We start from the raw sequence: 23894 nt of genomic DNA, 5'->3' as shown, positions 1-23894 counted from the left end.
CGTGATATCTCAGTGTGGTTTTGATTTGCATCTCCCTGATGATTAGTGAGGTTGAACATTTCTTCATGTGTCTGTTGGCTGCCTGGATGTCTTCCTTTGAGAAGTGTCTATTCATATCTTTTGCCCATTTTATAATGGGGTTGTTTGTTTTTTTTCTTTTTAGCACGTTTGAGTTCCTTGTAGATCCAAGATATTAAGCCTTTGTCAGACCTGGAGTTGGCAAATACTTTTTCCCAGTCTGTAGGCGGTCTCTCTGCTCTCTTGATGGCTTTGCAGAAGCTTGTCAGTTTAATGAGGTCCCACTTGTCTATCTCCTCTCTTATGGCCTATAAGGTTTCGGGTTTTGTTCAGGAATTGGATGCCAGTTCCGATTTCCATGAGGGTATGTCCTTCATTTTCTAAGGTTCTTATGGTTTGAGGTTTTACATTTAGGTCTCTGATCCATTTGGAGTTAATTTTTATCACCCAGATTTTAATCGCTTAACAAATAAATGTACCCCCTAATCTTAACTCATTCTTCCCCCTCCCAAACCCTTCTTTTTTTCTTTTTCTTCTTTTAAAAATGTATTTTATTTTTTATTTTTTTCCAGACCCTTCTATTGCCACCCACTGAAATTCACAGACTAGGGTCAGCAAATTCCCCAAAGTCCTCAAATTCCTTTTTGACTATTTCTTTAACTGAAACCTGTTATCTGAAATCCTCTCAGAAACTAAAAATTTTTCATTGTTTATTTTTAAATATGTACACCATTTATACTTGAAGGCACTAGAAGATATGTCCATTTTGCTCCATATTCTCCATTCTAAACTATTTTTCCTTCCCCTTCAAAAACTTCACATATTTTGAAACTCATGCCATAAAAAAATGACACCACCTAATGATCCTCCTTGAGGTAAGCAAGAGATATCCTTGATCCCTCTTATTCCAAAAAGGGTTGAGGAGAGAATGCATATGAGAACTCTCTGTACTTTCTCTTCAATATTGTTATGAACCTAAAACTGTTCTGAAAAATAAAGTCTATTTTAGAAATTGGTTTTAAAAAGTAAGTAGGAGTACACTTTTGAATAATCTATAGAATTGTTAAACAGCATAAAGTTCAAATTATTTCCCTATCTACAATATGATCTTCTTACTATAACCTTTGTCTAACTATTGGTCTAGACTTAGAATCAGTCATTGCAGTAGCTACTGAAGAAGCAGAGGAGCTCCAGTATAATAAAAAGCAATTGTTAGTTGGGCTCGGGGGCTCAGCCTGTAATCCTGTGCTTTGGGAGGCTGAGGTGAGTGGATTGCTTGAGCCCACAGGTTCGAGACCCACCTTGGCGAGCCCTCATCTCTACAACAAATCAAAAACTAGCCGGGTGTGGTAGCGCACGCCTGTAGTTCCAGCTACTTGGAAGACTGAGGCGGAAGGATCGCCGGAGCCCAGCAGGTCGAGGCTGTGGTGGCCGGGAGCGGCCACTGCACTCCAGTCTGGGTAACAGAGTGAGACTCCAACTCAAAAAAAAAATCCTCTTATATTACAGGTATTATACATACATGTAAAAAAAAACAGAAAATGTATTTCACATGTACAATCAAGGATGTTTCTGTATTTTTTCAAACCATTTTACTTCCTGTATAGCATGATAAAATTAAAAGGTAGTATAGCAGTTCAGTATCTTTCACCTACATTTAGACAGGGTATATGTCTCCTTTCTTCTGGTAATACCAAATGCATGTACTATCTATACATCTTAGCATTTAATCACTCTTATGTAGATCAAATCTCCTTAATGTTATCAAAGACCTATATGTCCTTCATATTTCTCAGGTACACACAACACAATACATATTATGAACACTCAAATATTCTGTTAGCTAGTATACTGAATGAAAATAAAGTTGAGAGGAAATTCTCTATTTAAACTTTCATTTAACAAGAAAATTTAAATAGCCAATACAATCTAGCCTGTTTGTGGGATGGTATGTAAACTGTGCCACCCTTCCAAATCACTCGTTATGAATTATCTTTTAATACTAACTTATATTTGATACTTTATAATTCTCAATATGAAACAAATTATAAGTTTAAAAAACTCAACATCTGTTGAAGTGCTTGTTTTTATAAATAAACTTTGGGAACAAACAAAAAATGGGATATAATGGAGGAAAAACAGGGGAAGAAATGAAGTAATATTGACTATAACTTATGATAAGAAAATTGGCCTAGAAGATTAAATTAAAACAAAACATAAGTCACAAAACAGAAAATAAGCTATTAGAGTTTCTACATTTTTGCCTAGATTTTAGTATTTTCAATTCAAAAAAAGTTTTCAGTTTTCATATGGAGATTTTCTTTGTTGATATTAGTTTTATAAGACATCTAAACATGAAAATCTTTAAAAGCCAACAATTGGAACAGCGTAATTAGTAATGCTGCAATACAGCCATAATTCAGTTCATAAATTTCAAGGAACATAGGTAACATAACCTAAAATTAGGCTAGTTAGAGAAAGCTAACTACACAGTTACAATTCAACATTTAGCTTTACTATTCCAAGACAATTACTATTTCTAAAGTGAGGGTTTTAATTTCATTAAAATGATATAAATCCCTTATATTAAGTTCAAGATAAATCACAAAATTTGGTTTTTAATTCAAAATGGAATAAAGTCCTGTTTACTTCTCTCTACTTCTCTGAAAACACTGATACATGCATACCTACATGCATGCATATGTAAGATTAAAAAAGAAACTGGGTTTTCTTCAAGGAAGAAGAACCCCAAACAGAATTTTCCTCTGCCAGATTTGGTGAAATTTAGATGAAAACGAAGGTGGAATCAGAAAATTCACATGAAATTCCTTCTCAGAAGTGGCAATGTCATAGTACTGGGAGTGTTCAAACAAAGATCCTTTGAATAGTGCTAGAAGATTCAGAAGTGTGGGAAGCCCAAGAAGTGGGGGATGAACAGGTAGAGACCCTGTTTTAAATGTTGCCTGTCAGGGAATATGAAACTAAACAAACAAAATAAAACAAGAATTTTACAGAAAAGCTATTTTTGTTAGCTCATACCTACTATTATTGCCAAACATTGCAACCAACATTAAATACACATTTATCCAAGTCTACTTTGAACATTTAAAAAACGGATTATGATTTAGGAAACAAAGTAAGCCTTAACACACTTAAGACATAGACATATATTACTTCTGGATAAGGAATATAAGTCTTCGAAGTATTGTTCTTTGAATTCTACCTTTGGGAGGGGGAACCACAAAAATGAAACTTCTTTTCTATTGCTTTTTTTTTAAAAAGTATATACGAATGTCTGCTTCTAGGTTAGAGGAGAGTAGTTGGTGGAAGACCAAAGAACCTACTGAAATCAACTAGAAAAGTGGGATAAAATACAGTAAACATCTGTTTAAAGACCTCCAAAAGTCGCTGAAGTAAGGACTGGAGATATCAATATTCTAGAGTGGTGAGATCCTTAAAGAGGTAAAATGGTGCTAGTCACTTTTTCCTTGCGTGTATTTACTGCCTGGGTATAAAGAGATGAAGAAGCCTTTATTTGGACAGTGGACTGAGAGCAAATTTTGCCTCTTTAAGGATGTACTTCTGTCAAGACTGAAGAACTTTTCGGAGTTAAATACACAAAACTGAAGGGGCCAATCTCCCAGTGAGAAGGATGGGGTAGAAACTGAAGTGATCACCCTGCCAGTTGTCTCTGTAAAACATGTGTCAAATTCTGAGGCTTTGAGAGATAGGGAGGGATGGAAAAGCAGGGGAAGGGGAAAAGAAAAAGATAAGCAGAAAGCATGTCAAAAAAGAAAAGCAGAGTTTTCCATAATCTTCCTAGACAAAGACAAGGTTTTAAATTCAAGAAATGTTCAAAGGACTTAGCCCAGTGAACAGCTCTGGAAGGCTACTTACAAGAGCAGAATGAACCAAAGGGAGATGAAACCTCATCAAAACAGCAAACTCACATCCACTTGGGCAATCCCTACTTGGTCTAAGACATTCAGTACCTAATTTCAGTCGGTAAGAGGAAAGAGTAAAACTATGTCTGAAGGCATGTAATATAACATAAAATATTTATATTATCTTTCATATACAATGTCTGGCAGTTCATAAAAAACCACTAGACAGAACTATATTATTGAAAACAAAGACAAAAAGGGATCAGATATGAACCTGCAGGTAAAACCAATTACAGCAGTTAGCAGATATGAACTTAAAGATAACTATGGTTAATGTTTTCTAAAAATAGTAAAAATATAGAGAAAATGCATGAAAAGATGGGCCATTTCACGAGAGAACTGAAGCCTATAAAAAAGAGAAAGTCAAAAAGAAATTCTAGATTTGAAAATATAATAACAGAAATCAAAAATTTATTACGTTGCTTTTTTTTTTTTTCTGAGTTGGAATCTCACACTATTACTCAGTCACTCAGACTGGAGTGCAGTGGCTGCTCCTGGCCACCGCAGCCTCAACCTGCTGGGCTCCGGCGATCCTTCCGCCTCAGCCTTCCAAGTAGCTGGAACTACAGGCGGGCGCTACCACGCCTGGCTAATTTTTGATTTATTATAGAGATGAGGTCTCGCCAAGTTGCCCAGGCAGGTCTCGAACCCGCGGGCTCAGGCAATCCACTTACCTCAGCCTCCCAAAGTGCTGGGATTATAGGCTGAGCCACCGAGCACGGCTTATTACATTGCTTTAACAGCTAATTTTAAAAAGCAGGAGAAAGGATTTACTAGAAAGCAGAAAACGGATTACTAGAAAACAGGTCACTAGAAAACATTCAAACTGAAGCACAGCATAAAAAGAAAAAGAAATATAGAAGGACAAAAAGCATAAGAAATATATGTGACACAGTTAAAAAGTGTAAGTGACATGAAATTGGAATCCCAGAGGAGAAAAAAATGAGCACAGGCAATATTTGAAGGCACAATGCTGTTAGTAGGACCATCCTAGTAAAAATGTTTACTAACAAAGGAAAAGCAAAAGCTTTAAAAAGATACATTACCTTAAACAAACAAACAAAAAGACCAAAAGCTGGTCTCTCCACCGAAATAAATGAAAATTAGAAGACAATTCCTTCAAAGTACAAACAGAATATAACTGCCAATCTAGAATTCTATAACCAATAAAAAACAGTTTTCAAAATGGTGATATGACTAAAAAAATTTTTTTAACTACACAAAGAATTTGACTAGACAGTTCTCCACAGATGATATATAAATATCCAGTAAGTACATGAAAAGATGCTCAACATTATCAGCCATCAGAGAAATGCAAAACCAAACTACTATATAAAATACCAGAGTCCACACCCATAAGGATGACTATAATTTTTTAAAAAAGAAAAACAACAAGTGACAAACAAAAACAAGTGTTGGCTGGGATGTGGGAAAACTGGAACCCTCACACACTGCTGGTGGAATATAAAACAGTGCAGCCACTTTGGCGGCCAAGCATTTTTCAAAAAGTTAAACTTACAGTCACCAAGTGACCCAGTAATTTCAACTATACTTTGATATACTTAGCAATAAACATACACATAGAAAGTATAATTTGGGGACAAAATGTAAAAGAGCTTAAAATATCAAATATCTAGTAACAAATATAACCAAAAATGTATGAGACTTATATGCTGAAAACTATCAACCATTATGGAGAAAATTAATGAAAACCAAGTGAAAAGTAAACATGTTCATGAATTATAAGACTTAATATTGTAAAGATTTCAGTTCTCCCTAAATGAATCCATATGTCCAGTGGGGGAAAAAAAAATCTAAATCCCAGTACTTTCTTTGTTTTCTTGGGTGAAAATACTGACACTTGGCTTCCTATGGAAGTTCTAAAAAAGGGCATAAACAGCCAGCCAGTTCTGCAGATATCAAATCATAGTAATTAAACTAGTGTAGAACTGAGCAAGGATATACAAGTAATCAAATGGAACAAAACAGAGTCCAGAAACAGCCCACACATATATGGTTATCTGACTCACGACAAAGACAACCACGTCACACAGTGAGGAAAGAATGGTTTTTGCAATAAATTGTACTGGGTCAACTGAATAAATATCTTCTGGAAAATATCAAATCCTGACCTTTGTACCTCAAACCACACACAAAGATAAATTCCAAATGAATAACAGATCTAAAACATGAAAGGTAAAACAAAAAGCCAACTCTAGAAAAAAGTACAGACACAGAAGAATAACTTCATGGCCTTATAGTAAGCAAGAAGATGCCTTGACTTCCCCTTACACATGACACAAAAAGCACTCGCCATAAAGGAAAGAAAAATAAAGATAAACTGGACACCAATTAAATAATATTAGTGATTAAAAAAGATTAAGAAAGTTAAAAGGCAAGCCACACTGTGAGAGACAATAGGGTAATACATATAATGAACAAAATATTCATCTGAATTTATATACAATGCATATTAATTGATAAGAAAAAAGCAAGCAGCTCATCAGGAAAAAAATCAGAAAAAGAAGAGAACAGGCAAATCACAAAAAGTGATATGTAGCTGGCAAACAAAAATATGAAAAGGTGAGCAACTTCACTAGACATCATGGAAATTTAAGACTAAAATAAGTTACTATTGCTCACCTACCAGAACGGCTAAAATGAAAAGGTCAATACCCAGCGTTGGTAAAGATTTAAAGCAGCTGGAAGGCCCATACACTGACAGCAGAGTGTATGTAAATTAGTATAACCACTTTAGAAAACTTTTGTCAACTGCTATTAAAACTAATGACATGTATACCCCATTACTCAGCAATTGCACTCCTAGGTATATACCAAAGTATTCATATGTACCATCAAGAATATTAAAAACTGCACTCTTCTTAATAGAACCAAAGTACTATTACAACCTAAATGTCCATTTACAATAGAAAAAATGTAAATATATAAATTGTATTCTATTCACAATAGATTATACATCAACAAATATACAAAATTTATTTTCATATATCTACATGCAACAATAACACTGGGAAATTTCACAAATGTAATTTTGTGCAAAAGAATATATACTGTACATAGTTCAACAACAGATATAATTAACCTATAGTGTTACAAATGAGGTTAATAATTTTCCTTGCAGCGAGTAGATGATAACTGGGAGACAGGACAAAGAATGCTTCTGCTGTAGTGTACTGGGGCACGTTGGCTACACGTATGATCATGTTCTTTTTGCAAAAATTCACTGAACCACACACTTAAGATTTCTGAACTTTATCTTATCTTATATTTTAATACAAAGTTTTTTAAATAAGTGTATTAGAAAAGGAAAGAGAAACATAAGGTTCTACCAGAAACTTCCAAGTAAAGAAGTGAAGTAAGAAGAAGTGAAGTGCATGATCCTGTCACCCCCAAGACTTTTTGTACACTGTTCAAATGACTTGAAGTGTAATTTTTTAAATCTTGCTCGCTCGTGTTTGTAATTCAAACGTATTTGCTATTACCTCCTCCAGCAACTGCTCTCTAAACTCCTCTACCAGAAGTTGGTGGTTTCTTTCATAAACTCTTCCAGTGCCTAAGCTTACTTCTATTTACTATATATTTATATCTCCTACTGCTATATATATATTTTTATGGCTATATATTTTTAATGAGTTCCTAGGGCCTAACACAACACCTTGGGATATAGTACACATTTGAATTTGGATAAATAAATGACATTTCTTTTCTTCTGCAAAGATACCATTTTCCCTTTAATGCAAGAATAATGAAACTTTTAACTTTGAATTTACAAACTCAAAAATCAGTATTATTACAATACTCAGTTTGTGACAAATTGTGTCTGGGCCTAATGTAACCTGAAAACTAAACTACCCAACTACTTTTTCTGTCTTTTCTCCAATTTTTGCTAGAATTATTTGAGAAAGAAATTCAGACAGTCCTTGTCAAATATGGCAGCCAGGCAAGAAGCTGATTTAGCAGATAAACCCAATGTAAGAATAGGATCATTCTAGCTGAGCCATAGTCACAGGATGGATCTGTCTGTCTGTCTATCTATCTATCTATCTATCTATCTATCTATTAATTCATTCATTCAAGAGACAGGGTCTTACTCTGTTGCCCGGATGACAAGCAGTGGTGTGTTCACAGCTCACTGCAGCCTCCAACTGCTGGGTTCAAGTGATCCTCCTGCCTTGCCTTCCCAAGTAGCACGGACTACAGGAGCTTGCCTGGCTAATTTTTTTATTTATAAGTCACCTCGGTGCCAGGATCTGTCTTTTTACAAGTTCATTTCCTCAACTTAAAAAGTTCCATTACACAGTCACCTACATATTCCTAGCTCCTCTTTCCCGCTAAACATGTAGAATTCTTTCCAGAAGTAGGTCCAGTTTAGCTATGCCCAATTAAAACATGACTGTCTAAAGAATAATGGGAGCTCAAGGATTTTATGTTTTCTGTTACTTCTCTGCTTATATGTTATTCCCTAATAAGCCCTATTTTATATACTGCATGTATTCATTAAGCAGGTCTCTATGCCTCCTCTACACATCACAATCCTCAGATTTGTGAAGGGAAGATAATTTGCAGCTTTGCTTGCAGTCATTCCTTTGGAATAACAGAATGGTTACTTCATCAGTCTTCCCTATTTTATTAACCTTCATAATGAATCATACTGTGTGGGCCCTTACACTTTTGCTAAGCAATCTTCATGAGTTTAGACAAGACGCTTCTTTTCAATTCAGTCTATGCGCAACTCTAATTCACTCCCACCATCTTCCCTACCAGCTACTCAATTGAGTTTTGTCTCCAATTTTATCTATATTCCAGTGAACTATTACTCAGACTCTGAAGAACACATCTGCAGTGCTGTTCTGTTCCTGGTAAACTTTCAGAAAACAGTTGTTCTTGAAACTTCTGATACACAACCTTCCCAGAGATAGTGTCTCTCCCTCCTGCACACTCTTTGAATAGTAGTTCCTTTATAATATTCTATGAAATTATTTTTCCTTCTTTCCTCTAAACCAAGGAGGTGGCAAATTTTTTCCAAAAAAGACATAAAGTAAAACATTAAGCCTATGGGCCACACAGTCTCTGTGGTGACTATTCAACTCTATCATTATAATATGAAAGCTGCCATAGACAATATGTAAATGAATGGGCATAGCAGTATTCTAATAAAGCTTTATTTGCAAAAACAGGCAGTTAGCCCATGAGCCATAGTTTGCCAACCCAGTTCTAGACACTTACAACTTCTAGTCTTTTCACATATCAGCATCATTATAATTATACTGAATTTGTAAGGATTTACCAATATGGGTACTTTAACAATTAAGTTCAATATATTTTGATCAATTAAAGCTGAGATATATACATAAATGTTTTAGAAATATTTGTGATTATAAGAGGTGTAAAAAAATTATTGTTATATATTGGTTAACCAGAAAGTTTAACTGACTAGAACACATTCACCAATAATTAGTGAACTAGCTATTATAAAATTATAAAAATAGATGTCATAATATAAAAATAATCGAGTAACAATCAAACATATAATCAAATACATAGAAGATTAAATATCTTACGAAAAATCTACATAGTGGATGGTAATGGTGAGATTGCAGTGATTTTACTTCTATTTTGCATATCTATGTTTTCTATAACATACATGATATCTGTAATAACAAAGAAAAAAGTTTCTTTAAAGCACATGATGAAAAGACACAATTTAGTGATTGTTAGAATTTTTCCATTTAGTCTAGAACTAAAAATATTGAGACATGAAATTAAGTTGAAGAAAAATCCAACCATTCTATCCTATGTTCTTTTTTAAAAAAATTTATATCAATTAAACAGATAAATTAAAATTTTCATTTACCTGTCGGTTCCTTTCATCCATTATGCGTGTGATTTGTATTTTCTTCCGCCCCATTTTCAGTCACCTTTCCTTCCTTATTTGCTTATATTCCAAATATTTAATTCAAAAGTTAATTTTCTTCAATACCCTAATGCATCGTACACAGCTTCTATTATTTCAGCTTCTAGTCCAAGGGCTACAGCTGAAATTTTCTACAAGATCTAAAAGAAAACACAAATTAGAATATTTAAGTTCTATAAGTTTGTAAATCATAAAAATCTTATACAACTTTCCAGTCTGCTGTTATGCTGCACATAGACAGCATTATTAGTTGAAACTTCTGGTTATATAAAATTAGTAAATAAGCTGAAATCTTATTAATTTTACCCCTAAAATATCTTTTAAGTCTTTTTGTGTCTTTAGTTCTGGCTAAACTAACACAATTATAATATTTGCAGTTTTCTCAATGTGTATAAGAATAACAAAAGCCAACACTTACTGAAATGTTTCTGTGTGCTAGGAACTTTCCCAAGTATGGACATGTCTTAATTCCTTCAATTCTAACTTCAATCTATAATTATCATGTTCATTTAATATGCCCAAGGTCACACAGTTAGTAAGGGGCAAAGCTTGAGATACAAACTCAGGGAGTTTGGCTCCAGGACTTCTCTTCTTAAACAATAAAGAATATTCTTAAAAGCTTCTGATGACTTTCATGCCAAAGGCTGACCTAATCTGCCTTTACAAATTTTTCTTGCAAACTGCCCTAGCTTTCAGCCAAATTACTATTTATCAATTCACGAAGATACTATATACTTTCATAATAATATGCATTTAAATTTGGCTATTTTAATAAACATCTCCTCATAACTCAAGATTCAGTTCAAATGTCACCTCCCTGGTGAAATCAAAACCAATTTACCTTGGTAGAATAAACCACAGCATCCGTGTGTGTGTGTGTGTGTGTGTGTGTGTGTGTGTGTGTGTGTAAATTCCAAGTCTGAGACCAAAATCCTCCGAGATTTTTTAAATCCTTCAAGGGTTTTTAAATTCCATTTATCTCTGTAGTAGAAAGACTTGATATGACATAGAGAAAATGATGCAGTGGAATGAATGGAATGATGGTTGTGTCATTTAAATATCCAGCACTTTCAAATTTACATAATAAAATAACTATTTATGGGGAAATGGGAACAAATGCTAAAATACAACACTAAATTCCCAAAGGAATTTTATGAAAGTATTTTTAATACCATATACATCTATATAACTTCAACTGTACTATACAAATCCAGTGTTTGATTAAACCCGATTTTGCTCAAAAGCAATAAGCCTTTCATTTCTTATCTTTATAACACTATCATCAGCACAGCATGTCTTATGTCCTCCCTCATTATTTTATTTCTTCATTCATACAAAAAGTAATTGATCATCTATTAACAATTGATAACCTATTAGTTGATCACCTACTTAAAATAAATGTACTTCCAAGCAATGTACTTCCAAACTACATACAGAGGATAACATGGTCAAGAAAAATAAAGACATAATTCCTAGTCTAGCAGAATTCAGAGTCTAATAGTAGAAAAAGAGATGAACCAAACCATCATACAACTGAGTTTGTAAAATTCAAAACTAAAAAGTTGATCTAGCTAACCTAAATCTTACCAAAATTTGTAGGTCAGGAAAGGCTTCCTTGAAGATGAGCCTCATACTCAAACCTGAGTATGAGGCTATGCATGCTAGGCAGAGAGAATAACATGTGCAGATGACCCCATGACAAAAGGGAACAGGAAAAATCTGAGAAACTAAAAGATGGCTTGCCACTGGTGGGATATAGTCAAACAAGTAGCTGTGTCGTAGAGCGTATCAGTTAACAGATCATGTTGCATCCAACTCCCAATTCAAAAATTTGCACCGTAGTAGATAGGATAAATATTAATAATTTCACTGCAAAGATACTATCACTAAGGTATGCAAGATCTGATGACACCTATAAGATAAATATACTGTACTATCTTATATAATCTGAACATTTCTAAATTCTAGAAAATATCTGGGCATTTTGCATCTGACAGTGATGGACTAGGTTGCTTCAAGCCAATCTTCTTCTGAGAACAAGAAAAGAAAAACATAAATTAATATGTTTTAAACCAATCTCACTTTCAAGACAGTAAGAATTTGCAGGACTGAGATCTGTCAGAACATGTGAGACCAGTCTTTGGAGTCACATTAGCCTGTAGATTCCAAAACTATTGGTTGAGAGACTGAGAAAGTGAACAGAGCTTTCCAGAGATCTGTGAGTAGCCATACAAAAGTTAGATTCAGGGCCTGCTGAAGAGAAATAGCCCTAGTAAACACGTCAGGCATATGGAGAGACACCAAAGAACTATATTCTAACTGCATACCAGTAGCAAAAGTAATTCTCAGCAGAAAGATAACATCATCTAGAAATTCAAATTATTTTATTGTTTTCCATATAAAATGTCTAGAAATAAAAAAGACTCAAAATCTGACTGAAACCAAGATTTTTAAATGGCAATGGAAACAGACCCACAGTGGATCCAGATAATGGTGTTATCAGAACACACACACACACACACACACACACACACACACACACACACACACACACTTTAAAGTTAGGGTGTTTAAGAAATCAAAAAAAAAAAAGAATTTTAACAGATAAAAAAATGAAAAATATGAAATAAAAAAATACTACTTTGAAAACAGAAGTTAACTAATTTTGGATTTGATAACAGGTTAGACACAGTTGAAGAATCAATGACTCAGAAGTAAGGAAAGAAGAAAACACCTAGACTGAAGCACAAAAAGACAAGAGAATAGGACATACAGAAGAGAGTGTGAAAAATTACAGTACATGGAGAAAGGATTCAAAATACATGTAATTGGAGTCCCAGAAGGAAAGGAGAAAACATATGAAGGTGAAAAAATATCTGTAAACATAATAGCTAAGAATTTTCAATACTGATCAATAAGACATTAAGCCACCAATTCAAGAAGTTCTACAAATAAATACAAAGAAAACCATACTTAGGTACATCAAAGGAGAGGGGAAGAGAGGAAATGGGAGAAAGAAAAAGGGAGGAAAGGACACAAGAAAGAGGCAGGAGGGGGCCTTATCCACAGATAGATCTCAAAAGCATCCAGAAAATTAAAATAAGATTAACTTCAAGAAGCAATAGTAAGAGTTATAGTTAGCTGACTTATAAACATTGAAAGCCAGAAGATAATGAAATGGTATCCTTAAAGTGCTGGAAATCAGGAGAGATAGATGTCAAACTAGAATTCTGTATCTAACAAAAAATATCTTCAGAAATGAAGGCAAATAGAAGCATTTTTGGCAGAAAACCGATCACCGGGAAACAATGAAGAGACTTCTTCAATTAGAAAAAAAAAAAAAGAAGCTCACATACAGCTTGGATATGCACAAAAAACGAAGTGCAATGAACAGAGTAAGTAAATATAAAGAAACAGTGATTAAGTAAAAAATAACACTTTGCAGGATTTAAAATATTACAATACACAACAATAACAGCATATAATTGGGATGGGTTAACAAAATGAAGTTAAAGTGTTCTGAAATCCTTTCACTGACTAGGAGATGAGGAAAGTACTCATTTACTTTAGACTTCAATAAATCAAGGACGCACATGGCAATGTCTTGAGCAACCACCGCAATAACAATAAAAGTATATATAGGTAAAAGTTAAAAGAGGAGAAAAAACTGATTAATAAATAATCTAAAAGAAGAAAAGAGAGACGAACAGAAAGTAAACAGGGAGATGACAGATTTAATATAAGTATATCAGTAATTACACTAAATATAATTAAATTAAATCTCTATTTTAAAAAAGATAATAGAAATGGACTTAAAAACCAAAACCCAATTGCGTGATTGTTACAGAGGATAATCTTAAACACATGGATACAGAAAGAATAAAAGTACAAGCATGGAGAAAAATACACCATGTAAAACACAAACTAACGAAAAGTTGTATGACTACTTTATCATAATAACCTTTAATGCTGAAGACAGAAAAAAAATAAAATTTCAATTCACCAGGACGATACAACATTCCTAAATTTGAGTGTACCTAATAACACTTACAGTTAGGAATCTGTTCCTGAAAATCTATGCAAAAACCATAATAAGGTATGTATTTTCCATTATTTTAAGTAGGGAAAGATTATGATGTGTTACACATCAACTCATAATCCCTAATCATTTCTCTTTTAAAATTTAACACACCAAAAAAATGCCCTTTTTTAAAATAGTATTTATTATCATAGTTAGGATGCAAAATGCTTACTACATGACTTCATATGCAATAACTTTCTCACTGGCTTTTTTTCCCTTCTCCATAATTTAACATTTTCTCAACTTTTTTGTGCATTCTACACATCTAAGCAAAAAATAAGCTAAATATGAAAGGCAATTAGAAATGTGTTCAGGACAAACACACATGGCAGAAAATAAGGCAAAGGCTCCTAGTATTGCAATGTCTGCTTATTTGCCAGCGACATCAGAGACGCATACTCCCTTTACATGCTTCAAAAGTCTACATATGATTCTAATATTCTACAAATTGCATATTGAGTGTGATTTGTGACTTTTCCCATATACTAGTTTGTTAAAATGTTGTACTAAAATTTTGCAGATGTAAAAATATATTTTCTTAAATAAACTTCAGCTTAGAAAGCAGGGTATGCGTATGCACAAAGTCAACACCAAAAGAACTAAGTCCATAATTCTAACAAGTCAATTTAAAAAGCGCTTTCTCAGTAACCCATGCAACAAGCAGATCAGAACAAAGAAAGAAGCACTCCAAAACAAACAAAAAAGATCTACAGCAACTGACAACCTAACTGGCATATAGAGCAGGAGACCTAACAATTGCAGAAAAAACTTCGTGACTGCAAACAAAACATTTACCAAAAGTGACTACATGATAGACCATAAACTAAGCCTTAACATATTTCAAAGGATGCTCTCTGAACTCAGACAAATTAAACTAGCAAAATTTTAATTTTAATTAATAGGAACATTTTAACCTAGAAACCCAGATTGAATTAATATAAAAATTAAGAAGTAAATTTTAAAATAATCTATAGATCAAAGAAGAAATCACAGTGAAAATTTAAAAATATTTTGAATGTCATGCTAATAGGAATACTTTATAGCAAAATGTATGGGATATAAATAAAGCCATGATTAAGAGGGAAATGTTTAGCTTTATAATATTTATATGAGAGATGAGGAGGGAGGTCAAAAACCAATTTCAACACAATCATCTCAAAGAATTACAAAAAGAACAAATTAAACACAAAACAGGAGAAATAAAGACATAAATGTAAGAGCAAAGAGTAACAACACAGAAAACCAACATACAATAGGGATCAAAACAGCAAAAAGTTAGTTCTCTGGAAGGATGAATACAATCGGTAAGACACTGCAAGAGTTATAAAGAAGAAACAATACAAAAAATATGTGACCTCAAGGACCTTAGATAAGAGAATAAGGATTTATTTTTCATATTTGTCCAGCACACATTATTTGTCACATAAAGGCTAATGCAAATAACACACAAAAATCTGCCAGTACAATAAATTACTTACAATGAAACTAAATTGTCATGTAAAATCTTTAACTACATTTCCAGTTTACTCATTCTAATAACCTAATTGCAACAATCCTTTGATCTCACTAAGTCCTATAATTTATTAAGCTTACTACCACTGTCCCTGACCCCACTTTGTGTTCCTTACCTCCCTCCTTACCCAGTTTTTCATATGTTCTCACCTCCCCTGGCCCTGCCCACTTCTTGCATTTTGTGGCAACATCTGACCCCTGAGGACCTGCTCCATATAGTTAAACATGGCTGGAAAAAAATTTCCTGTGCTAATCATGCTAATTAATCTGACTTTAAGTTCATGAATGTCATGAGCCTCAAACCTCAAATATTTCCTTCATATTGCAATCTTCCATTTCTCAATTCCTGGTTGATTACTTTATGCCATATTCTCTCTGCTCACATCTCCAACCCTCATCTTCCCTCTTCACTGGATAGCTCTGCTACCTATTCTATTAGCAAAATAAAAGCAATCATAAAAGAAGCATCCCAAATTCCTGACATTATAACTCTCAATCCATCAGCATCTTTCTCATGTAATTCACTTTCCTTCCTGTTTAGGTCTTGGCTCCAGTAATTCTATATTTCCAGTTTACACATTCTAATAACCTAATTGCAACAATCCTTTGATCTCTCTAAGTCCTACAATTTATTAAGCTTACCACCACTGTCCCTGACCCACTTTGTGTTCCTTACCTCCCTCTGTACGCAGTTTTTCATATGTTCTCTTCAACATTTTTATCTATGCTGGCTCATTCCCATCAGCTAAATAAATAAATAATGCTATTATTTCACATATAAAGAAAACAAAAAATGTCTTGACCCTGAGAGAAATTTAAAATGTACTAAATAATACGAACACCTATATGCGCAGAATTTCAGAAGTCTTAATTTTATAAAGATGCTAATTCTCCCTAAATTAACCTACAGATTCAGAATACCAGTAGGTTTTCTTTTATTGTATGTGGAAATTGATAAGCTGATTCTAAAATTCATTTGAAAATACAAAGGTAAAAGAATATTCTGGATAATCTTGAAGTAAAGCTAAAAGACACACATATCAGCCGGGCTCCGTGGCTCAGCCTGTAATGCCAGCATTTTGGGAGGCCAAGGGAGTGGACTGCCTGAGCCTATGAGTTCAAGACCAGCCGGGACAACTTGGCGAGACCTCGTGTCTACAATAAAAAAAAAAAAAAGACACACATATCATCACTTACCAGACTTTTATTATAAAGCTATAATTATTAAGATGCTGTGAGTCTGCCCCAAAGGAAAACCCAAAGCTAGCAGAATGCAGGAAATAATAAATCTTAGAGCAGAGGAAAAAATAGAGAATAGAAAAATATCAACAAAGCCAAAAGCTGATTCTTCAAAAAGATTAACAAAATTGAAAAACCTTTAGCTGGACTTAGAACCTTTAGGTACAAAAGACCAAACAATTAAAATCAGAAATGAAAGTGGGGACATTACTATTACCTACTCTACTGAAATAAATAGGATTATAAGAGGGTATTATAAATAGCTGTATATCAACAAATGAGATAACCTAGATAAAATGGACAAATTCCTAGAAACAAAAGATTTCTAGTGATGTCTCTGAATCACAAAGAAATAGACAAGCTGAATAGACCTATCACTAACAAAGAAATTGAATTGGTATTAAAAATCTTCTGACAAAGAAAAGTCCTGGACCTGATGACTTCATTGGAGAATTCTATCAAACAATTAAAGAACTAACACCAATCCTTCTCAGACTCTTCCAAATCACTGAAGAGGGAGGAACACTTTCTAACTCATTGTACAATGTCAGCATTGCTCTGGTACCAAAACTAAAGACACTACAAGAAAGAAAAGAAAACTACAAGCCAATACCCCCTATTAATACAGGTACAAAAATCCTCAACAAAATACTAGCAGATAGAATACTAAATGATCAAGCAGGATTTATTCCTGGAATGCAAGGGTAGTTCAACATACTAACATCAATCAATGTGATATACCATATTAAGAGCATAAAGACAAAAAAACACATGATAATCTCAATTAATGCTGAAAAAATATTACATTCTTTTATAAAAATGATCAGCCAACTAGGAATAGATAGAAATTACCTTATCATAATAAACACTATATATCCCACAGTTAATATTATACTCAATAATGAAAGACTGAAAACAATTCCTCTAAGATCAGGGACACGATACGGATGATCACTTTCTCAATTCTATTCAACACTGTAGATAAAGTTCTAGCCAGAGCACTTGGTCAAGAGAAAGAAATAAAAAGCATCCAAGTTAGAAAAAAGTGTAAATATCTGTTTGATGATGACATGTTCTTATACTTAGAAAACCCTAAAAATTCCTCAAAAGAAATGTTAGAATTCAGTAAAGTAGCAGAATACAAAATCAACACACAAAAGCCAGCTGCAGTTCTACATACTAACAGTGAAAAATGTAGAACTGTTTATTCCATTTACGATGTAAAAAAAAAAAAGATGAAATACATATACTCTGTGACTTATAATGGGCATATCAGGACATATGACTTACAATGGGTTTATGTCCCAATAAACCCACTGTAAATTGAAAATTTAGGTGGAAAATGCAAGTAATACACCTAACCTGCTGAACATCAAAGCTTAGCCTATCCTACCTTAAACATGCTCAGAATACTTACATTAGCCTATGGTGGGCAAAATCATCTAACACAAAGCCTATTTTATAATAAAGTATTGAATATCTCATGTAATTCATTGAATATTGTACTGAAGTACTGTTTGCACCGAATGCATGTTACCTTTGCACCACTGTAAAGTTAAAAAGTAATAAAGTCGGGGACTGTCTGCACTTAGGAATTAATCAAGGAAGTGAAAGACATGCACACTAAAAAGTAAAAAACACTGGTGAAAGAAATTAAAGAAGACACAAATAAATGAAAAGACATCTAGTGTTCACAGACTGCAAGACAATGTTATTAAGATGTCAACACTACCTAAAACAATCTACAAATCCAATTCAATCCCTATCAAAATCCCAGTGATATTTTTGCAGAAACAGAAAAGGCCATCCTAAAATCTATGTGAAATATCAAGGGACTCCACATAGCCAAAATAATCTTGAAAAAGAAGAACAAAGCTAAATGACTTATACTTCCTGATTTCAAAATGTCCTATGATACCACAGTAATCAACACAGTGTGGTACTAACATAAAGACCAATGGAATACAACAGAGAGCTCAGAAATAAACCCTCACGTACATGGTCAAATAATTTTTGACAAGGGTGCTAAAATCATTCAATGGGAAAGGAAATGGTGTTCTTTTCAACAAACGGTGTTAGGAAAACTGAATATCCACATGGCAAGGAATTAAGGTGTATGCTTACCTAACATCATATACAAAAATTAAATCAAAATGGATCAAAGATCTAAACCTAACTGCTAACACTTAGAAGAAAACATAAGAGAAAAAAAGGCTTCAAGACATTGGATTTGGCAATGATTTCTTAGAAATGACACCAAAAGCACAATAAAAAAAAAAATAGAGAAACTGGATTTCAAAGTTTAAAATGTTTGTGCATCAATAGACACTATCAAGAGAGTAAAACAGCAACCAGAATAAAAGAAAATAATCGCAAATCAGTTATCTGACACAGGATTAATATCCAGACCTATATAAAGAATCCCTAAAACTCAAAAACACAACCAATTTTAAAATGGGCAAAGGACTTGAATAGACATTTCACCAAACAAGATAAACAAATGATCAGTAAGTACATGAAAAGATGCCCAACATCACTAACCATTAGGCAAATACGAATCAAAATTCACAAGAAGACACCATTTCACATCCATTTGTATGGTCATTATGAGACAGAAAGAGACAGAGAGACAGAGAACTGGAACACTTGTGCAATGTTCTTGGAAATGTAAAATAATGCTGGTGCTATGGAAAACAGTGTGACAGATGCTCAAAAATTAAACACAGAATTACCATCTGAACCAACAATTCCACTTTTAGGCATATAAACAAAATAAATGAAAGCAGGGACTCAAAAAATATTTGTACACCCATGTTCATAGATGTATTACCGACAATAGTCAAAAGGTAGAACAGTACAAATGTCTATTCATGGATGAATAAATTGTGGCATATACATACAATGAAATATTATTCAGCTTTTAAAAAGAAGGAAATCCTATCATATGCTACAACACAGATGAACCTTGAAGACCTTATGCTATGTGAAATAAGCCAGCCACAAAACAACAAATACTGTTATGAATCCACTTACATGAAATACTTAAAGTAGTCAAACTGATAGACAGAAAGTAGAATGGTAGTTAGTTGCCAGGGGCAGGAGGGAGGGAGGATTGGGGAGCTGTTGCTTAATGGGTACAGTTCCAATTTGGTAAGATGAAAAAGCCCTGGAGAAGAATGGTGGTGATGGTTGTACAGTAATATGAATTTACTTACTGCCACCAAACTATACATTTCAAAAGGGTTATAATGGTAAAGTCTACGTTAAATATATTTTACCACAATTTCAAAATATTCAAATACCCAAAAATTTGCATGCACTTTAAAAATAATTGCAGGAATCAGATTTTATTAATTCATGCTAACCGCTAACATTTTAGATCAAACAAGTACCCATTTTTCACCATGGCAAAGCTTAAGAAGTTTTGCTCAAAATGACAACATTTAAAATTACCTTTAGAAAACACAGATGGGCATTTCTCACATAAAGTAATATTATTTTTTCCTAGAAGAAAAAAAAGAATCGAATAAATCCCAAGGCCTGTATCTCTATTCAAGCAGCATTAACACAGGAAAAAATTACTTCAAACTCAACTCTCAGGTAACTGACATTTTTTTAGAATGTCTTTTTTAAAAAAAATCAGGAATTAGATTTTTAAAAAAACACAACATTCCCAATATGGGCTCTGCTTTCTAAATTTAAAAGATATAATAAAATCTAGCATTCAGATTCAAATTTCGTACTAATACTGACCACAGATGTTCAGTCTTTAAAATCAATTTTGTTTACTGTTTTAAAGAACCTTGTTGCTTAATAAATATTTTAAGAGAATGGACTTTAAACAGAAGGTAAACTTTACTTTTTAAACTTGGCCCTTATTAACACCAATCATTGAGTTCCTCAAAACACTTCATTTTGATGATTTTGGTCAATCAATTACACATTAAAACTTTTTAACTACTAAAATAGTCTTTGGAATAAAAATAATTATGTACAATCAACAACTTTAAAAAAATAAATAGGAATCTCTTAAGAGAAAATCTTCAATGGTCCATTACTTCTTTAAAAGCGAGGAATTTAAGAATTAAGTTTTACCGGGCTCAGTGGCTCAGCCTGTAATCCCGCGCTTTGGGAGGCTGAGGTGAGTGGATTGCCTGAGCCCACGGGTTCGAGACCCGCCTGGGCAACCCGGGGAGACCTCATCTCTACAATAAACCAAAAATCAGCCGCGCATGGAAGCGCGGCTGTAGTTCCGGCTCCTTGGAAGGCTGAGGCGGAAGGATCGCTGGAGTCCAGCGGATTGAGGCTGCGGTGCCGGGAGCGGCCACTGCACTCCAGTCTGGGCGACAGAGTGAGACTCCAACTCAAAAAAAAAAAAAGAAAGAATTAAGTTTTGAGCTGGGCTCGGTGGCTCAGCCTGTAATCCCCGCGCTTTGGGAGGCTGAGGTGAGTGGATTGCCTTGAGCCCGCGGGTTCGAGACCCTCCTGGGCTACTTGACGAGACCTCATCTCTACAATAAAATCAAAAAATCAGCCGGGCGTGGTAGCGCACGCCTGTAATTCCGGCTACTCGGAAGGCTGAGGCGGAAGGATTGCCGGAGCTCGGCAGGTCGAGGCTGCGGTGGTCGCGAGCGGCCACTGCCCTCCAGTCTGGGTGACAGAGTGAGACTCCAACTCGAAAAAGACATAAGTTTTGAACATACTGAACTTGAGATGATCATGGGTAAGTGAAAATGTCAAATAGGAACCTAGATAAAAGACTCATATATCAGAGCTAAAAATATGCATTTGGGAGTCTTAGGAACATAGACCAAATTAATGGGACAAAATGTAAAATGAAACAGAGCAAAGTCAATCCAAGGAACAAAAACATTTATTATTGCTGCTGTAAATAAATGGCCTTAAGGCATCCTGTAGACATAAATTTTTAAAACAATGTGGCCAACATTTAATAACTAAGCATTTCAGAAAGAAATGTGACTTGCATCTTCCCTTGGAAAACCTGTTCTAGTTTCAAGAATTTATTCTAAGGAAATATTGAGACAATTACAAAAGATGTAGGTATACAGATGTTCATCCCAACACAACCAAAATAGTGAATACATGGGGGAGAAATAATATGGATGAATATAAGGATGGCCTGTTCTTACAATAAAATACTGTAGCCATTAAAAAGGCTGAACATTGTACAACAAATGTTCACAATATACTGTTGTGGGTAGAAAAAAAATGTAATTCTAGTGTTGCTTTGAAAAGTTCTGTAGATATTGTGGGCCAAGATAAACGACTAGCAGCATAAACTGCTACGGAAGGTAATAACTTATGGGTAGTTTTGAAAATTATTTTCATTTTTTTCTAAAATACACACCATTGTTGTAATAATAAAATTATTACAAATAACAGAAACTGATGGCTGCTTTTAAAATTAAGAAAAAAAATTCGGAATGCCAAAAAACATTCAAGGATGAACTTTAAACTTATTGCAATGTTCCTTCTACTTTAGCATCTTGTGCAATTTCCAGTTACTCTTTCTTCACAACTCGCTTAAAAATTTCAAAGCATTATTTGTCTGAGAAGGTCTATTGCAAGTTGAATGAGAAAACCTTGATCCTAGCCCCACACACATCACTAAACTAATTGTATAACCTTTGGCACCTGACAATTTCTAAGTAAAAGGAACTTTTTATAGCAGAAAAATTGGATTTATATGCATTGTATGTACCACATGAGAATATAATAAAATCTTATACATTTGCATATATTTGGGCAAAGTGGTCCAAAAACACAGTATTACTACTAACAAGTATATTATCAAGCACAGTATAGAACATGATCTGGAAACGAAAGTATTTACTATACGCCTGCTATTTCATATGCTTACTTCTCTTCAAACATACTAACACCTTTTTTGCATGTACAATGAAAATGAAAGAAAACAAATCAAATGAAAAACATAATCTTATAATTAATTTTCAATAATTGATGTCAAATTGATTTCTCTAAATATGAAATAGATAAATTAGTAATATTTCAATTTTTTCCTCAAGCACAGGAGACACTCTAATTTTTTCCTTTTACTGTAAATAGTCTATCATAAGAAAAGAAGGAAAAGAAAGAACAAGTGCTGCTCAATCAATACTGTTCCAGGACCCATTTTAATTGGAACCATTTTCTTTACAAAACTTCAGTTAAGCTGCCTGAAGTATGACAGAACCTACAATTTCCAAGCTACCCTAGAAATCACCTTGCATTATAACTCTTACCCCTTCAGCAAAGATAATGCAATCCAAGAAGGATAAGTAAACTGTCCAAAGTCTTAGTTAAAACATCCAGGAACTTTTCTACTAACTGGAGCAGTTGTTCCTGAACTTTCCAGAGAAGTTGTTCATATACCAACTTCTCAATCTTAGCCCTAATTATGTACTGCTCTGTACACCATTATTTACCTATTTAAAAAAATTTTTCTGTATGTCAACTCTTTTTTACTTTAATGCACTTAAATACAAAACTTAATTACTGCTATAAAACTAGTATAACTTGTCACAAATAGGTGACAGCCTCAAAAACAATGAAACATAAATATGAAGCAATATGGAAGCAATTTATTATATTAATATGTATGTGCGTATAATGGTATTACCACTAATAGTTTCCATGATTATATGGTAAATATATATACACATGATATATATAATATATATAATCATAACAACTACAAGTAATAATCAATCTAATTATTTGATTGTATAAAAATGCATACCTGAAAATAATCTCAATGAGAAGAATGGGACCTGCATCAAATTAGTGTAAAGAGAAAAGAAATTAAATTTAGCTCCATTTTACTTAGGAAGACAACTTCAACTGCTTTTTTACTGTAAAGCAGATCAAAGAATTCAATTTCACATGTGTACTTAATCAGAAAAGAGAAAAGTTTGGGCAAATTTATTTATAGGGTTAGAATACTAAAAATTAATTCCTAATCAAAAGAATAATTTTTCCCAAGAAAGTTTTTCTCAGGATGACTTCTGAAGTCTTCTTCCTAAATGTGAAAATGTACTTGACATTTTTAAAACCATAATGGGAAACAGGTGTTATTCCCATTCATTTCTGTTATCTAATATGGGAAAAGATTTAAACTCTCATCAGGTCCTTCAAGTATATTTTC

General features: G+C 33.7%; 1 protein-coding gene across 6 annotated transcripts in view; it reads right to left on the bottom strand.

Moving 5' to 3' along the window:
* MEF2A (myocyte enhancer factor 2A) overlaps positions 1-23894 on the bottom strand; it is a 156062-nt gene that overhangs the window by 71704 nt on the left and 60464 nt on the right. For 4 of the 6 annotated variants that reach the window (XM_021711796.1, XM_021711795.1, XM_008056978.2 and 1 more), the window contains one exon: positions 9838-10037. The exons of 1 other annotated variant lie outside the window; for it this stretch is intronic. In XM_021711796.1, coding sequence (XP_021567471.1) covers positions 9838-9891 — 54 coding nt within the window. In that variant the 5' untranslated portion in view covers positions 9892-10037. Of the gene's footprint in view, positions 1-9837; positions 10038-20182; positions 20234-23894 lie in introns of all 6 variants that reach the window. One more of the 6 variants, XM_008056976.2, reaches the window with a different exon arrangement.

The sequence above is a fragment of the Carlito syrichta genome, unplaced genomic scaffold (assembly GCF_000164805.1).
Source record: "Carlito syrichta isolate Samal-C Ts95f unplaced genomic scaffold, Tarsius_syrichta-2.0.1 Scaffold302587, whole genome shotgun sequence".
Taxonomy (NCBI): domain Eukaryota; kingdom Metazoa; phylum Chordata; class Mammalia; order Primates; family Tarsiidae; genus Carlito; species Carlito syrichta.
This window is presented reverse-complemented; position numbering and strand designations above follow the sequence as displayed.